This window comes from Pantherophis guttatus, chromosome 1, assembly GCF_059756535.1.
Source record: "Pantherophis guttatus breed Tessera chromosome 1, ASM5975653v1, whole genome shotgun sequence".
In the NCBI taxonomy this organism is placed as follows: domain Eukaryota; kingdom Metazoa; phylum Chordata; class Lepidosauria; order Squamata; family Colubridae; genus Pantherophis; species Pantherophis guttatus.
This window is the reverse complement of record NC_142063.1, coordinates 281,500,412-281,513,637: the sequence shown is the minus strand read 5'-3', so window position 1 is coordinate 281,513,637 and position 13,226 is coordinate 281,500,412. Positions and strand designations below refer to the sequence as shown.

Genomic DNA, 13,226 nt, shown 5'->3' with positions numbered 1-13,226 from the left:
TCTGTTTAGTTCTCTCTCTTCAACTCCACGTGGGAGAGTATTTTTGGCCATTGTTTGCTTATTTTGACTTATACTGCTCATTTCTGCTCAAATTGCTGGCGTTTGCAAGAAAAGCGGCTAAACTTAATTGAAATCAGCTGGGGAGCGCTAGAAACGCTCCGGCGGCCGTGAGCAGCCCCATGGCAGTGCGCACGTGCATTTGCACCGCCACGCCTATTTGCAGCAGTTTTCGACGTGTTTGAGGCTTTTGGAGAGGTTTCCCTGCCTCCTGCTGCTGTTGGATCCTTGTGGCTGCAGATTTGTGGCGCAAAGGCTTTTATGCGCCTAATTTTGCCGCGCCTTTAAGCCATTTGGCTAGCGGCCATTTCCAGCCTCCTGTGTAACCATCCTGGCTCCTGGATTACTCTTTGCTTCTCTCCTGGCGCAGTGAGTTACCTGAACCACCAATTATCACCTGTGGGTGGTTTTTTAAGGGTGTTGATCTGTCCCCGTCCCCCCACACACACACACAGCCAGCCGAGGGTTAAGGAAACACTTTGGAATGCACCCAGTTCTTATCTCCCTCTTGGCAGCGATAGACACACCGTCTGCCAAGGGACTTTATTTTCACAAACAGACAGATAAGGTACGAACGTTCAAGAAAGTCCAAACAGAAACAATATTCCTCCCAGCAATTCCGGACGAGGCTTTAGTGACTGTCCAAGGTTTTGCTTTGTTCGTCACAAGGATCCTTTGACCACTACCCTCTATTATATAGTCTCTGGGGTGTGGTCCAGTGACTCAGTTCTAATCCCTAGCACGCCTCCCAAGCTGCTGCAAACGTTTATCATGCCTTCGGAGGCGTGCGTCCAGGAATGATGTTTCATTATCACTTTGATTTGAATCAGCTGTCTCCTCTCCCTCGGCCGGCACTTGAGACAATGCCAGAGGGGAGGGGCCTGGAGAGGGAGGCCTGGCTGACTCCTCTTCCTCAGGCTCGGAGCTTTCTTCCTCCGATGGGACAGGCTCAGAGGGCGGGGCCACAACACTATCCCCCACCGCAGGGCCCTTCCCCCGGGTCTGACGGTCGGGATGGGGTCGGGACGGGAACTGTTCGTGGAAAGCCCGCACCAGGTCAGGGGCCTGAACGGCAGACGCGTCCACCCAGGTGAAATCCTCGGGCCCGTACCCCTTCCAGGCGATGAGGTATTGGAAGCGCCCCTTCAGCCAACGGGAGTCCCGGATACTGTCCACCTCGTATGTCGAGGCGTCGTCCTCGTCGGCTGCGGCTGGGGGGGCAGGTGTCGGCGGGCGGCGGAGATAGCTCGCGGGGGCCTCAGGGACCAGGAGGGACCGATGAAAAACAGGGTGGAGCCGCATGGAGCGGGGTAGAGTCAATCGGTAGGCCACCGGATTGATGACCGCCTCGATAGGGAAGGGACCGATAAAGCGGTGGGCCAGTTTCCTCACCGGCCGGTCCGTGGGGAGGTGTTTCGTGGACAACCACACCCGATCTCCTACTTCCAGCGGTGGCGTCGCCCGGCGGGCGCGATCGGCGAACCGTTTATAATCCTCTTTCGCCCGGATCAGCTGCCGTCGCACCAGTTGCTGCACCGCCTGCAGCTCTGAGAGGAAGTCCCGGGTCTCGGGAACAGGGGAATCCATGATGGTCAACGGGAAAAGCCGTGGATGGTATCCGACATTGGCATGGAACGGGGTCATCTGGGTGGAGGTGTGTTGGGATTATTAAAAGCGAACTCCGCCAGGGGAAGGTACTCGGCCCAGTTGTCCTGCTGCTGGTTGACAAAACAGCGGAGGTACTGCTCCAGTATGCCGATGACCTTCTCCGTGCCCCCGTCAGTCTCCGGATGATGTGACGATGACAGGCACACCTGCACCTCCAGCGCAGCCATCAGGCTTTTCCAGAAGCGGGCCGTGAACTGGGCCCCGCGGTCCGAAACCACCCGGTCTGGCAGGCCGTGGAGGCGGAAGATATGTTGCAGGAACAAGCGAGCCGTGGTGCGGGCCGAGGGCAGGCCGCGGCACGGGATGAAATGTGCCATCTTCGTGAGCGCATCCACCACCACGAGGACGGTCGTGTACGTAGCGGACAGGGGCAGGTCTGTCAGGAAGTCCATGGAGATGGCTCCCCACGGTCTCTCCGGTGTCGGCAGCGGCTGGAGGAGTCCGGGAGGGGGACCGGACGCGGCTTTGGCCTGTCGGCACGTCACACAGGACGTCACGTAGGCGTGCACGTCGTGCCGTACCCGAGGCCACCAAAAAGTCCGCGTCACCAAGTTCAAAGTCTTAAAGAAGCTGAAGTGCCCCGCCGCGGGGTTGTCATGGCACTGGTTCATGACGAGGGCTCGGAGCGGACTCGTGGGCACGTACAGCCGACCCCGGTGTCTGAGCAAGCCCTCCTCCACGGTCCATGGGGACGCGGGACCGACGTCCGCTCTCCGCTGCTGCGACCAGTCATCCTGTCGCTGCGCTTCCAGCACCTGAGCCCGCAGGTCCACCGGTTCCTGGACCGCGGCCAAGGAGTCCGCTGGCAGCACCGTCCGGGGGGGAAGGGAGTCCTTGGGGCAAAAGTATTCCGGCTTACGGGATAGCGCGTCCGCCCTCTGGTTGAGGTTGCTCGGAATGTATGTGACGTGGAAGTTGAACCGGGCGAAAAACAACGACCACCAGATCTGCCGCTGGTTCAACTTCCTGGCCGTGGTGAGGTGCTCCAGGTTCCGATGGTCCGTCCGCACCTCCACCTGGTGTCGGGCCCCCTCGAGGTGATGTCGCCAAGCCTCGAACGCGGCCTTGATGGCCAGCAACTCCTTTTCCCAGACGGTGTAGTTGCGCTCGGAAGGGTTGAGTTTCCGGGAGTAGTATGCGCAGGGAAAAAGAGTGCCGCCATCCACCGGAGCCTGTAGCAGCACCGCCCCAATCGCCACGTTGGACGCGTCCGTCTCCACCACGAACGGACGGTGTGGATTGGGGTGCCTCAGGACTGGCTCCGTGAGGAAGGCCTGCTTGAGGACCTCGAAGGCCTGCTGCTGCGGGGCCCCCACTGGAACGGGACCTTCTTCCGAAGGAGCTGGGTCAACGGCAAGGTCAGGGTGGCGAAGCCCGGGATGAAGGTCCGATAGTAGTTGGCGAATCCCAACAGACGCTGGACGTCCTTCACCCGACGCGGGGGTTCCCAACTGCGCAAGGCCTCCACCTTGCGCGGGTCCATTGCGATGCCCTCGGGGGTGATGATGTGCCCGAGGAACTCTATGGAAGTCTGGAAGAAGTAGCATTTCTCCAACTTCGCATAGAGCTGGTGCTCCCGCAGGCGCTGCAGGACCTGGCGGACATGCTGGAGGTGACTTTCCGGGGTCCGGGAATAGATCAAAATGTCATCCAAGTAGATCACCACGAACCGATCCAGCATGTCCCGGAACACATCGTTCATCAAGTGCTGGAAGACCGCGGGGCGTTGGTCAATCCGAACGGCATGATGGTATACTCGAAGTGTCCGTACCGAGTGCCGAACGCCATCTTCCACTCGTCCCCCTCTCTCACGCGCACCAGGTTGTAGGCCCCTCGGAGATCGAGCTTAGTGAAGATCGAGGCCTCCCGCAACCTCTCCATAAGCTCCGGGATCAGCGGCAGGGGGTAGCGATTTCGCACTGTGATGGCGTTCAAGCGCCGGTAGTCGCAACACAGGCGCAAGTCCCCCGTCTTCTTTTTAACGAAGAGGACCGGGGCTGAGAGCGGGGAGGTCGAAGGCCGGATGAACCCACGGGCCAGGTTCTTTTCCAGAAAGTCCCGTAAGGCGGCCAGCTCGGGCTCTGACATGGAGTACAGGCGTCCCGAGGGCAGGGGCGCGTTGGGCATTAGGTCCACCGCACAGTCGTAAGGTCGGTGCGGGGGCAAGCGGTCCGCCTCCTTCTCGCTGAACACGTCGGCGAAGGGCGTCAGCTCCGGAGGCAAGGAGGCGTTTGGGGCAGAGACGTCCTGGCCGGCGCAGGTGTGGCGAAGGTGGTCGACACACTGCAGGCTCGGGAACGAGATGGCGTTTCTCGACCACGCCACCTGAGGGTCGTGCGCCCGAAGCCAGGCCATCCCCAGGACCAAGGGAAAGTGCAGATCCGCCGTTACGTAAAACTGGATCGCCTCCTCGTGGTTTCCAATGGTGAGGCGCAAGGGCTGGGTAGCGGTTTTGATGGGCCCCGCCACGAGTTCCCGCCCATCTATAGTTTCAACCCTCAACGGAGGGTCCACTGGAACCAAGGGGACTTTGTAATGGGCCACAAAGGCCTGGTCCATAAAGTTCGTGGTGGCCCCCGAGTCCACCAGCGTGTGCGCTTGGAGCCCCTCCGACCGGTTAGCCAACAACACCCGGGTGTTCAAAATCAGGTGCCGAGGGGGCTCACAGTCCACAGCCGCTGACTCCGGCGGGGCATGGTCACGTGCCTGACCCAGAGTTTCCCCTAGGCCAGGCCTGGCCCGTTTCCCGGCTGGTCACGCCGAGACTCCGGAACAGGCTTGAGCGGTCCATTCCGCTTCCGGGGACACGAGGCGGCAAAATAGAGGCACAACCCCCCTTGACGTCTCCGCATCCGCTCCTGGGCCGTCAGTTGAGGTCTGGCTGCTCCGAGCTCCATGGGCTCCTCAGCCGTTGCCACAAAACGCTGTGCGGTCCGGAGCGCTGTCGGTGCGAAACGCGGGGGTGCCGACGCTGTCGATGGTTCCGGAAGAGCCCGACGGGGCCGTCGCCGTTGCAGGCGGGCGTCAATGCGCAGGCATTGGGTCACCAGCGCGTCGATGGTCGGTGGCGCCTCCACACGAACCAGCTCGTCCTGCATCTCATCAGAAAGGCCGTCCTGGAAGGCGTCCATCAGCGCCGCCTCATTCCAAGCCGAATCCTGGCCTAGCAGTCGGAACTCTGCAATATAGTCCTGCAGGGGGCGCTTGCCTTGGCGGAGGTCCTTGATGCGCCTCGCTGCCGTCTGCACCCGGAGGGGATCCTCAAACATGGTGCGCAGATGTTGTAAAAAGCCCTGAAAGTCCAGGAGCAAGGGGCTATCTTGCAACAACAGGGGCGTGGCCCATCGGGCGGCAGTGCCAGAGAGGGAACTGATAACAAATGCCACCCGAGCCCGGTCATCCGGAAAATCCTCCGGCCTCATCGCCATAAACAGTTGGCATTGTCCCAAGAAGGCCGGAAACATCTCCTGCTGCCCAGAAAACCGATCTGGCACGTTCACTGGGCATCTCGGACGGGGAGGGGGAGGAGGTGGAGCTGCAGGAGCATTTCCCAAAGCAAGTTGGGCAGTTAGCTGTGCTACTTGCTGTTGCAGAAGCTGATTGGCCTCCAGCATCTGCTGTATCTGCTGCTGCAGCTGTTGGTCCATCGTGGGTTAACGATGGAGTATGGGGTGACAAACAAGATGATCTGTCCCCGTCCCCCCACACACACACACAGCCAGCCGAGGGTTAAGGAAACACTTTGGAACGCACCCAGTTCTTATCTCCCTCTTGGCAGCGATAGACACACCGTCTGCCAAGGGACTTTATTTTCACAAACAGACAGATAAGGTACGAACGTTCAAGAAAGTCCAAACAGAAATAATATTCCTCCCAGCAATTCCGGACGAGGCTTTAGTGACTGTCCAAGGTTTTGCTTTGTTCGTCACAAGGATCCTTTGACCACTACCCTCTATTATATAGTCTCTGGGGTGTGGTCCAGTGACTCAGTTCTAATCCCTAGCACGCCTCCCAAGCTGCTGCAAACGTTTATCACGCCTTCGGAGGCGTGCGTCCAGGAATGATGTTTCATTATCACTTTGATTCGAATCAGCTGTCTCCTCTCCCTCGGCCGGCACTTGAGACAATGCCAGAGGGGAGGGGCCTGGAGAGGGAGGCCTGGCTGCCTCCTCTTCCTCAGGCTCGGAGCTTTCTTCCTCCGATGGGACAGGCTCAGAGGGCGGGGCCACAACAGGTGTTTTCCCTCCTTTACATTTATTTCTGAGTGTGAACGTAAAATTCCTGCTCCAAAATGGCGGATGCTAGGGGCAATAAATCCCAAAGCAAAGGAAAAAGGGGCCATTCTTCTGATCCTAGGGAAGGTTCCTCAAGGGATCCTGTTCCTCCCAAGGCAGCCAGAGTTTCTACTAGATCCACTCACTCCAAGAGTGCTAATTCTGCTGCATCATCGAGGGAAGAGACCAGGAGGCATAAAGCCATGGAAAAGGCTTTTCAAAAAGCTGCTTCAGAGGCCTCTAGAGTTTCATCTCCTGCTGTGGGGCCTTCTAAATATCCTGCCCTTCCCACTTCCAATGTGGCTGTTCCCTCTTCTCAAATTCAAATTGAACATGATTTTTCTCCTGATCAGTCTACTCTGGGTGAGAATGTGCCTGCTGATGCTTCTTCTGTATTTCCTGCTGCTAGGCCTCTATCTCCAATTGTTTCTATTCAGGCCCCTCCAAGGCAAGAACCTCCTGAGGCTCAAGCTCAATCCAGCATTCAGGGGGCTGAGGCTCCTGTGAGTTTAACTCCTGCCCTAGCTGAACTTATTTCAGTTTCAATTAGGCAGGGTATTGCTGAAGGCCTTCAGCAAAGGGCCTCCTCTGAGGTCTCCAGTTATGTGAGTCAGCAGAGTCGTTCTGTGAGGGCCCAGGCTGTTGCTGATCCTGTGCAATGTGAGGAAAGGGTGGATTTCCAGGAAAATGCAAGTCAAGGTTCCCTGTCTGAGGGGGAAATTGCCCCTTATCAAGATCTCTCAGATGATGAAGGTCTAGAACCAGACCAGCCTTCCTTCATTGGGCTTTTCAAACCTCAGTTATTCAGATCCCTTTTATATAAAGCTCAAAATGTCACTGGCCTGGGAACTTCTTCTGCTTCTTCCTCTCAAGGGGCTTCTACATCTTCTTCTCAACATCCCTCTTCATCATTATTATTTCAGGAACCTTCCATTCGTGCAGAGGTCGTTCCAGCTCCCAAGCTGTTTTCTGATGTCATTCAAAGACAGTGGTCTTCTCCTAGTTCTGGCCCTGTTCCTAATGGTCTAGATAAAAGATTTTATAATATGGCCTCTGATTTTGCTAACATACTTTAAGTTCCTTCTGTAGATGCTCCTGTTGTGGCCCTCTCTTCTGCATCTCCTCTTACTGGCCCGTCAGAGGAATTCCTGCGCCCTGAAGATAAGAAGTTTGAACGCTCCTTGGTCAAGGACCACCAGGCCTCAGCTTGGTCCATTCAGGCCTCCTCGGCCGCTTCCTTTTTTAACAGGGCTTCCATCCTTTGGCTTTGCCAACTACAGGAAAGGCTGCCTTCTTCTGATGTGCGATCTCACCAGGACATCAACAAGATCCTAGCTGCTGTTGAGTTCTCTGCTGATGCTACTCTGAATGCTGCCAGGTTTTCAGCTAAGGCTATCGGGGCTTCAGTCACTTCTTGACAGCTTCTATGGCTTCGTCAGTGGCAGGCGGATGTTCGGAACAAGTGGAGGCTGGCATCAGCTCCCTTCTCGGGGAACAATCTCTTTGGCTCAGCCTTGGATCCACTCCTCATCGAGACGAAGGATCATCGCAAGATTCTGCCCTTCTTATCGAGGAGATCTGATCCTCGTCAGCAGAGTTCCTTTCGAAGCCATTCCTTTTGCTCCAACTTCTCTTCCTTCCAGTCCAGGCCTCAGCGGTACTCTCAGCCCAGGGGCGGACAACAGCAGGATTTCCAGGTCAGGCAGGGGTCCCATTTCCCTTCCTGCAGACCCTTCAGGGGGGGTAGGGGCCGTTCCTTCCGTAGATTCTGTTAGTTCTCCCTTACCTATCCCTGACTCCTTTATTGGAGGTAGGTTAGCATTCTTTGCTGGCCAATGGGATATTTCAGTTTCAGACCCCTGGATTAGACGTACAATTAGATTTGGTTTGACCCTTGAGTTCTCTTACGTTCCTCCTAGTTTGTTTGTCAGGTGCCCTGTTTCACATGTCAGGACCAAGATGGTTCTGCTAGATGAGGCTATTCAACATCTTTTGGAGATTAGGGCTGTTCAATGTGTTCCCCAAGAGGAAGTTGGTCAGGGATTTTACTCTCGTTTGTTTCTAGTTCCCAAGGCTTCAGGAGGCTGGAGGGCCATATTGGATCTTAAATCCTTGAACAGATATATAGTCTATCGTCGGTTCAAGATGGAATCCCTCCAGACCATTCTCCTTTCTATCCGCCCAGGTGATTTTTTGTCCTCCATCGACTTAACGGAGGCTTATCTCCACATGCACATTTTTCCGGACCATTGGAAATACCTCCGTTTTTGTTATCGGGGTAGGCATTATCAGTATAGGGCCCTTCCCTTTGGCCTTTCCTCAGCTCCTAGGGTCTTTACAAAGATCATGGCTGCCTTATCAGGCTATATGAGATCTTTTCCTGTCAGAGTTTTGTTTTATCTAGATGATATTCTTATTTTGTCTAGTTCTGAGGTTAGGGGTAATGAGGATATTCAGGTCACCCTTCAGACCCTGCAGTCCCATTGTTTTTTGGTTAATCGTTCCAAAAGCAACCTAGTTCCCTCCACATGCATTCAGCACTTAGGGGCTGTTATTGATTCTGTCAGGTTGCAGGTTTCCCTTTCTCAGGAACGTCAGGACAGCATTGTTGAACTGGTAGGTCAGGTCAGGCTTTCCCGCTTGCTAGGGAAAATGGTTTCTGCCTTCGGGATCACTCCTTGGTCTCGGTTTCATAGCTGGGAACTTCAGTGGTTTTTACTTCCGTTTCAACGGTCTTGCAGGAGCACGTCAGAGGCCAGAGTCCCCTTGACTCCAGCAGTTCTCCGGTCCTTGGCATGGTGGACCTCTCCGGCTCTTGCTCAGGGGTGCCTGTTCAGAGTGCCTCAGCGCGTGAGCATCACCACGGATGCGAGCCTCTTCGGATGGGGGGCTCACCTGGGGTCTCAGCTGGCCCAAGGGCAGTGGTCGGTCCAGGAGAGGGGACTTCACATCAACATCTTGGAGCTCAGAGCCATCTTCCGGGCCCTTTGCAAGTTCGCTCCTCTCCTTCGGGGTCTGGATGTCTTGATCAGAACAGACAAAGTAGCTGCCAAGGCCCACATCAACCGGCAAGGAGGGACCCGCTCCAAGGCTCTCATGAGGGAAGCATCTCGTCTCTTCAGGTGGGCGGAGAGTCACTTGGCATCCATTCACGCCTCTCACATCTCAGGGTCATCGAATGTACAGGCGGACGCTCTCAGTCGCTCAGTGGTGGACCAGATGGAGTGGAGCCTCGATCCACTTCTGTTCCAGGACATCATGCATCGCTTCGGCCTTCCAGCAGTGGACCTCTTCGCGTCCGAATCCAACCACCAGCTTCCGAGGTTTTACGTGAGGTTTCCTGTCCTGGGAGCCGAAGCTGTGGACGCCTTGATCAGCCCGTGGCCTATGCATGTTTGTGTGTGTGTTTGTATAAATACAGTATCTTGTATATTTTCTTTATGCAGATTTGTTTCTGGACAAAAATATAAATCATATTGTTACTCTTTCTTCACCACTTAAAACAGGGATGGGTAGACCAAGACCCAAAGACTGAATGTGCCCCTCAGTCCATTTTTTTTGTGCCCCTCCCCCCAAGTTCCACTTCATCTACTCATTATTTCATCCCCAATAACTCTTGTTCATAAATGATTCATGGTCACCAAAATTTACCCATTCCTGTTTTAGAAAATTTAATTGCCATGGAAGCTCTGTTGGCTAGATTTTATTTCACAAAGTAGTTTTGTTTTGGAAGCCTCACCAATTTTTGTAGATGCTCATTTTCTTAACTAATCAAAATATAAATAATAAATAAATAAATATGTACATTTTTACCTTTTCTTTTGGCAAACAAAACAAAGGGTTGTAACTGAATTAAAAGAAAAAAAAATGTAAATATATAAACATAACTTTTGCTTTTTAACGTGTAAAAAATGTATTTTTCTAGGATTGTGATCTAGAATCTTAAGCCAGCAAACTGCATCAGATAAACTGAGTATGGGTTGTAAATCTATTTAATGGACATTTTATTTTCTTTCTTTCTCCCTCCCTTCCCTCTCCTCCCACTTTAGAAAGGAACGGCTACTGAGGTGTTCTCAATGCAAAGTTGCAAGATACTGTGATGCACACTGTCAGGTAATTATTTTAAAACATAGATGGACAATGCAATATTCAAACTTTTTAACTAGTGAAATTGTTTTCTAATTACATAGTCTTATTTGTATTGGGGTACTGTCAGGCCCAAAAAAACCAAGAATGACATGTAGAATTACTTCTGAGTAATTCCTTTATTGTTGTTCACCAAGGGTGAAATCCAGCAGGTTCTGACCGGTCCTGGAGAATCGGTAGTGGAAATTTTGAGCAGTTTGGAGAATCGGTAGTAGAAATTTTGAGTAGTTCGGAGAACCGACAAATACCACCTCTGGCTGGCCCCAGAGTGGGAATGGAATGGGGATTTTGCAGTATCCTTCCATTGCCACACCCACCAAACCACGCCCACCAAGCCACATCATGCCCACCAAGCCATGCTCACAGAACCGATAGTAAAAAAATTTGGATTTCACCACTGTTGTTCACCTACAAACAGAATCTTGCCAAACTAAAGTAATTTTCTGCAAAAACCTAGATAGATTTTTGGATTTTTGGATTTTTTAACCCATAGATATATTCTGTGAATTGCTAGAAATGGTCCAACTTTGCTCTTTCTACTCATTAGACAGTTTTTGCTTTACTGTCCCTTTGTTTTCTTTCCCAGACTTTCCCAGATTCCCAGTTCCCCTGTGACTCTGAGGTACATTCCACTAGAAGTTTCCCAAAATAGACATGGTATTCCACATGGGGTCTGGCCAGGGCAAAGTGGAATAGAAGAACTACTTCTGCAGCCTATATTTTATGTATCTGTTCATACACCCTAAGATAGCATTTGCTTTTGTAGCAGTTGCATTTCACTGTTAGCTTACCACTCAATTCTGAATACATTACTAATGATGACTTACACAACTCTTATTTGTATTTGTTAATCATATTCTATACAGTACATTGCAAATTATATCCTTATACTCCATGTGAAATATCATTTAAAAAAACAGAGATGGAAGTAAAACATTGAAGGAGGAGATCATTTTTTAAAGAAGTACTAACTATTAAAGGGAAAATAATTTCTTTTCACTCCTAGAAAGAAGCTTGGCAGGACCATAAACGGGAATGCAAATGTATTAAAGATATTGACCCTAATTTTCCTCCTGACTCAGTGAGGCTTGTTGGCAGGATTATTTTCAAAATAGTAAGTTAACTTTTTATATATGATTAATTTTTGCAAAATATATCTGCTCCACTTCTGTTAATGTGAAAACAGATTGTGCATTTCAGAGTTCAAGCGATCCTTGAGATGGGGCCTCTTGAAGAAGAAGTTGAGAGAAACCTTCACTCAGTCAGATTGCCCCATGTTTTTACTTTACAAATATCTTTGTACTATAAAATGCCTATAGCAATGAGCTCAAGTGAGACTTGATGAATTGATTTTCTAACCTATGCTGGTTACAAGAGAAAATAGGAAAGGAGCCAATTTACTTCTTTGAGTCTTCTTTCCTTGACTTGTATATATTTGACCTGGTTTTTATAAGAACTGTATGATGTTAAGAATTGTTGCTTGGGTTTGCTTGTTTGTGTCTTCTATTGTTTCTCTTGTGTTCATAATTGTCTTTTGGAATTGTACTCTTGAGGAATAGAATTAACATGTATTTTATTACTTTATGAGATCCTCTGGGTGTCTTTTGGGTTGAAAAAACGAAGTAAAATGTGCTGTGCTAAGTGAGTATGTATGTGTGATTGTGTGTGATCGCTGTACAGTAATCAGCAGGAGTAAAGGTATTGTCTCTTCACTTGACTAGCTTTTAAGTTGATGGAAAAAGAAAATTAAGATAACTAGAGGCACACATTTGTATGCGTTAGGCTATACAACTAATAGTTGGATGTGGTATGAAACAATGTGCCTTTGTGTAAAGTCTTTTGAAATTATTTCGACTACATTCTTGGGCATTTGGGCAGAAATTAGAAATAGGACAAACCAGGCAAATAAATGTAATAAATCAATCCACCGTGAGTATGGTATCAACATATACAATTTTTTGACATTAGAGATATGATTTTATAGTTTCAGTTTCTAAATGAAATTCTACAAAAATTGCTTAAAATTAAAAATTGTATTTATGCTGTTGGCTTAAGAGTCAATCAGTTTGATCTTAGGCTGATGCCAAATCCCATGTTTACTTCATTTCTTCAAAATGGTTAATATCTCAGATATTTATGAGAGGTTGGTCTTTTGGCACCAATTTCAAAAGGGAGTCCTTAAGCAGAATTCTTAAATTTCATGTGCACTTTGATGCAGTGGGTGAATTTAAAAAGACTTGTTGCAACTATTCTAGCAGTGAAATAGATAAAAATAATATGTAAAAATGAAGAAAATGGAGAATAAATTAAATGAATAATAAAAAAATGCAGATGGTAGGATATAAAACTCTAATAATGTTTTTCCAATCATAAAATAGCCAGAAATTACTTTATTTCAGATGATTATTGTTTTTTATATTTATGTATATCAGGTTTAAGAGCCAGGGTGGTGCAGGGTGCTGCAGTACTGCAGGCTACTTCTGCTGAGTGCCGGCTGCCAGCAGTTTGGCAGTTCGAGACACTGGCTCAAGATTAACTGAGCCCTCCCTCTTTCTGAGGTTGGTAAAATGAGGAGCCAGATTGTTGGGGGCAATATGCTGACTCTATAAACTGCTTAGAGAAGGTTGTAAAGCACTGTGAAGCAGTATATAAGTCTAAAGTCTTTTAAATTTGTTTTCGGCCAAAATATTTAATAATTTTAATGGACTTTTAATGTTTGTATTATCTGTATTTTATCTTGGCTGTTCACCGCCCTGAGTCCTTCGGGAGTAGGGCGGTATAGAAATTTGATAAATAAATAAATAAGTGCTATTGCTATTATAGCTGTTTTTTTAACACTGAAACAATTATCCAAGGTTATTTTTATTGATTGATGTTTTTAAATTCTTACCAGTTAAAACAATCGGTATGCCCATCTGAAGAGCTGTATTCTCTTTCTGATCTTCAGTCAAGTAAGTATTTTTGTGTATTTTCTCAATTTAAATGGACTCTACTATGTTAAAGGTGTGTGAGGACACACTATTATTTAAATATTTTATGCAAATTGGTTCGCAGCTTCATGCTGAGGATTTCTGTGCTCCC

General features: G+C 49.9%; 1 protein-coding gene across 3 annotated transcripts in view; it reads left to right on the top strand.

The window, feature by feature from the left end:
- Positions 1-13,226, top strand: part of SMYD3 (SET and MYND domain containing 3) — a 294,583-nt gene that overhangs the window by 27,038 nt on the left and 254,319 nt on the right. For all 3 annotated transcript variants that reach the window (XM_034428210.3, XM_034428209.3, XM_087883014.1), the window contains exons 2-4: positions 10,049-10,112; positions 11,152-11,259; positions 13,039-13,096. In XM_034428210.3, coding sequence (XP_034284101.3) covers positions 10,049-10,112; positions 11,152-11,259; positions 13,039-13,096 — 230 coding nt within the window. The remainder of the gene's footprint in view (positions 1-10,048; positions 10,113-11,151; positions 11,260-13,038; positions 13,097-13,226) is intronic.